Consider the following 4527-nt stretch of genomic DNA (forward strand, 5'->3'; position numbering starts at 1 on the left):
TCTGCTCTTATTGCATAGACCTACTAAAGTTATTTTGTGATTACTGATTTCGGTAACTAATTATAACTGAAATTTTGGGGTGGGTCTGGAGATTAGGTTTCTTTCTGATATTGGTAAACCATGTATACATATTCATGTATGCGTTACACACACACATATATATTTATGTATGGAAGGAAAAATGTGTCCTTGTGGAGTATTCAGCCAGTGGTGGTAGAATTATAATTCTCATCCTAGATAAACTGAGAAGCATTGTAGGCTTTTCATCATATTCCCAGAAATATGCCGGAAGGACAGATAAGCACATTCTAGAAATGCAAGACAATTAATATATCACACTTCCATGTTCAAATTTGAATAGTGGAATTACTCCTAATAGACAACCAGTTGTGTCTGCAGCCAGAGTCATATTTCTTCCTTAAAATCACAACAAAGACAAGTTGAGGCCAAAATTGCTATTCAGATATTGCCAACAGTTGGTATAAAGTTATTATCAAAAGTTTCTTAGATGACATCTTATAATGAGATAGGAAAAATAATAACTATTGAGAGGAAGGGGTAAATTGAAGTTGTTCATGGATCCAGGGTCTCACTCCATCACCTTGGGCAGGTACCATGGTGTCATAGCTCACAGCAACCTTAAACTCCTGGACTAATGTGATCCACTTGCCTCAAACTCCTTAGCTAACGCAATCCACTTGCCTCAGTCTCTTGAGTAGCTGGGACTACAGGAATCTCTGTGACTTCTGTTTTTCTATTTATAGTAGAGGTGGGGTCTCACCCTTGCTCAAGCTAGTCTTGAACTCCTGAGCTCAAGGGATCCACTTTCCTCGGCCTCCTGGAGTGTGAGGGTTACAGGCATGAGCCACCACCCCTGGCCAAGAATTGTCTTTTAAATGAAGGGAATGAAAATCTAACAATTTCTCAAACAACATTTAACTAAGAGTATATGAAATAGCTGACTCATATTATTTCTTCTTAAATAAGTGTCTCTATTTTATATTCTTGTGTATTATTTGAATTTTGGGAATGTACATTAATTTTAAATTAAAAAATATTAATTAATTCTATTTCTAGCACTATAGAATTCAGGAGGAAAAGTAACAAAAGCTAAATATGAATAAAATTAAATTTTTGTGTGTGTGTTTCTGTAAATACTTGCAATGGGTTATAATGCAGTCGATAAAAATACAATACGTATTATTGACTCCAACCTAGGACAAATACGTACAACATTTTCCTATCTTCACATCAAAAATACGTGTGTGACTTACATGTACTGTACACTAAGGTTTTTTTTTTTCTTTCTCATTTTTTTTTTTTTTTTTTTTTTGCCAAGTCACATAAATTAACTTTTTTGTTAATGTTTGTAATCCCGGAAAGAACACACTCTCAGCCCATGCAAACTGCTGGGCGTTTTCATCAGTTGTCATCTGGGCGCGTGACTGAGGGTGGGCCACAGACCCATCTTCACATGGTCCAGAAATAAAAGCGGCTGCTCTATTTGGCAGGTTTCAAATCTCCCTCAATCTCAGGGTTGGGCTCCGGTCTTGGTCTTGAGGGATAGGGATTCTCTGCTATAGGTCGGTCTGTTTTCACTTTGGTGACCTTTGACAGTTCTCCCAGGTCAGGCCGCCCCCAGCCTAGTTTGTCCAGCACACACTCGTCAGATTTTGCCTGCTGTTTGTGACAGTGGTGAAGTAACTGCTCTCCAGAATAACCAACGCAGGTCCAATGGTCGGTAAAAGGTTCTGCACAGGGATGCTTAATCTGCCTGAAGAAGTCCAAAGCAGGCTTGTTGACCAGCTTGTCCTCCTCTAAACACCGCCTGGGATCCTTGTCTTCCCAGCGGCAGAGCATGAACTCCTTATTGGCCTTATCACACTCAGCTCCATAGTGGTGGGCTGCAGCTTTAAGCACAGCAGAACTGACTCTCACGTCCTCTATTGTGATGAAAATGTGTCAAATGGTCTATGAAGCGAGTGTATGATGCCCCATGAGCATATCAATATATACAGTTATGATTTAATAAAAAAATAAATAAAAAAATAAAAAGAAGTGTGAGGAATATCAGTGATAATAATCCGTGAGAACTTAAACTGAAGGCTAGATTATAATGTCTTGATTACCTAATTCAAAACACAGTTTCATTTTTCATAATAATTCAGGCATTAAAAATGGAATGAATAGGGCAGCCCCTGTGTCTCAAAAGAGGGAGGCGCTGTCCTCATATACTGAAGGTGGAAAAAAAAAAACTGCAAGAAAAATGGAATGAATAATCCAATGTCTGGACTTGTTAAAAAGCTTAGAGTTCTTTGAGAAACATCTTGACCTGAGTTTCTCACCTGGATCAGACTTACATGCAGCTTTGTCACCAAAGACTCTACGTGTAAACCAGGAAGGGCATTACTTGGGACCCCAAGGGAAAGCCACCCTCTTAAATATGAGTTTTGTGGCACGCAGAGCTTCGATGTCAGATCAGCTCCAGGTTCAATACATTGCCAACTGAACTTCCCTTCAGTTTCTCCCCCGTTCTCACCATTGCCTGACCTGAGCCCCCGTGGTAAAAAGGAAGGAGACTGAGCTGGGGGTGAAGGTCAGGTGTGTGCTGTGTGCAGAGGGCGCCTGCGGTCTGAGGGTGTGGTCTGTAGAGCTCATAGCACGGTAGTTTAAAACAACATGCATTTATTGCCTTACAATAAGACAATATTTATCTTGGGCTGGATTCCAGGTGCAGCTTAGTCGAGTCTTTTATTCAGGACCTCAGGGGGCTGCCATCAATCAAAGTATTGGGTCTGCTCCATTTCTTTCTAAATTTCAGGTCCTTCTTCCAAGTTCCTGTGGCTATTGGCAAAATTCAGCTTCTTTGAGCTGCAGGGCTGAGGCTCTCGTTTTCTTGATGACTGTCATGTGTGAGTTAGCTCTTACCAAATGACCCTCTGGCTTTTACACATTGTGGTACCTTAATTTTCCAAAGTCAGCAGAAAAATCATCCCCCAAGTCCACAAAGATGGAGTCTTATAAAGTGCAATGAAACCACGGGAGTCCCTAGCCTATCACCTCTGCCATGTTCTGCTGGCCAGAACCAAGTCACGCATTCTCTAAGTGTACTCCTAAGCTCTTGGTATCTTATTTTAGCCTCTAGTGCTGGATAGACTGGATGTTGGTCTAAGAGAGGGTTATTTAGAGATTTTAATAACTCTAAAGGTACTATAGTTTCTCTTTTTGTTGTTGTTTGTTTTAACCTGTGAAAGAACATGCTTATAAACAGATTAAAAAAAATAGTAGAGTGATGACTTGTGTTCTAGAAAGTGATAACCTTGCATTTATCTAACAGTTGCTTAACAGAGTTCCCACCATTTGAAAATTGTCTTAAAATGCAAGCATATCTGCTCAATGATAAGAAAGGATTTACGTTTTATAATTGTTGTGGTATTTTCTGTCTCGTGTTAATAATCGTAATTTGAGATAACACTTACTGAATGCCTTCTCTAGACCCAGCACTGTACCGAGCAATGGCACAACCTGTACATCCGTATCAGCACACTTATCACACAAGGGGTCCTGGGGTGCTTAGTAAAATGTCTTTCATTACTGAGATAGAAACTACAAAACCGACATTCAAAAAGTGGCCTTTCTTACATTCAGTTTAATTCCAAATTTTTTTCATGCCCCACTGTGATATTATAAGAAATGTGTATTTTGTCTCTTTCTGGTTCTTGACACAGAACTTTAAAACCCTTGTAATTCCCTGAGTAACACAGCACAAAAGGGCCTACTTAGGGCTTCTGAAGCTCCTGGAATTTCCTGGGCAGGAGCATTTTGATTCCAATGGCGTTGCCTCTGAACAGGACGGGGTCTCACCACCAGAAAGATCAAGCTGTGGTTAGCAGCTTGGTCTTCCCATGTTACGGTAAAACAGCTTCAGAATATCAATATAACAAAAGGACGGGCTTCCGTGAGATTAAAACTTGGCAATATGTATTTCATTATTAATTAGGTAGCCTCCTTGCATATGTGATAAATTATCCAGTTTAAGCTCAACACATTACCCAGACTTTAACATAATTTTTCTTTATTTTTATTTCATTTCATGTCATTTCATTTTATTATTTTTTTGAGGCAGAGTCTCATTCTGTCAGCTTGGTAGAGTGCCATGGCATCTACCTAGCTCACAGCAACCTCAAACTCCTGGATTCAAGAGATCCTCTTGCCTCAGCCTCCCAAGTAGCTGGGACTACAGGTGCTCATCACCATGCCTGGCTAGTTTTTCTATTCTTCCTAAATACAGGGTCTCTTTTTGCTTAGGCTGGTCTTGGACTCCTAAGCTCAGGTGATGCTGTCCCCTTGGTCTCCCAGAGTGGGGTTACAGGGGTGAGCTACCATGCCATAACGTTTTCTACCGAAGTAAAAGTGTTACTGATTTAACTTGTGTAGTTTGCTCTGTGAATGTTTCTTTAGGAATCCAAGATATGTCAAAGTTAATTTGGTAATGAGAATGGTTGTGACAATTTTGGAATTCATAAC

The 4527-nt window shown here is 40.0% G+C and overlaps 1 protein-coding gene across 1 annotated transcript; it reads right to left on the reverse strand.

The window, feature by feature from the left end:
• Nucleotides 1–1338: 1338 nt before the first annotated feature.
• LOC128597195 (NADH dehydrogenase [ubiquinone] 1 alpha subcomplex subunit 8-like) lies at nt 1339–1947 on the reverse strand (the record flags this gene model as incomplete). The annotated part of the gene is made up of 1 exon (XM_053607377.1): nt 1339–1947. A coding segment is annotated over one exon (447 nt), but the record flags the coding sequence as incomplete, so codon positions are not given.
• Between the last annotated feature and the right edge of the window lie 2580 nt (nt 1948–4527).

The sequence above is a fragment of the Nycticebus coucang genome, chromosome 10 (assembly GCF_027406575.1).
Source record: "Nycticebus coucang isolate mNycCou1 chromosome 10, mNycCou1.pri, whole genome shotgun sequence".
Lineage (NCBI taxonomy): Eukaryota > Metazoa > Chordata > Mammalia > Primates > Lorisidae > Nycticebus > Nycticebus coucang.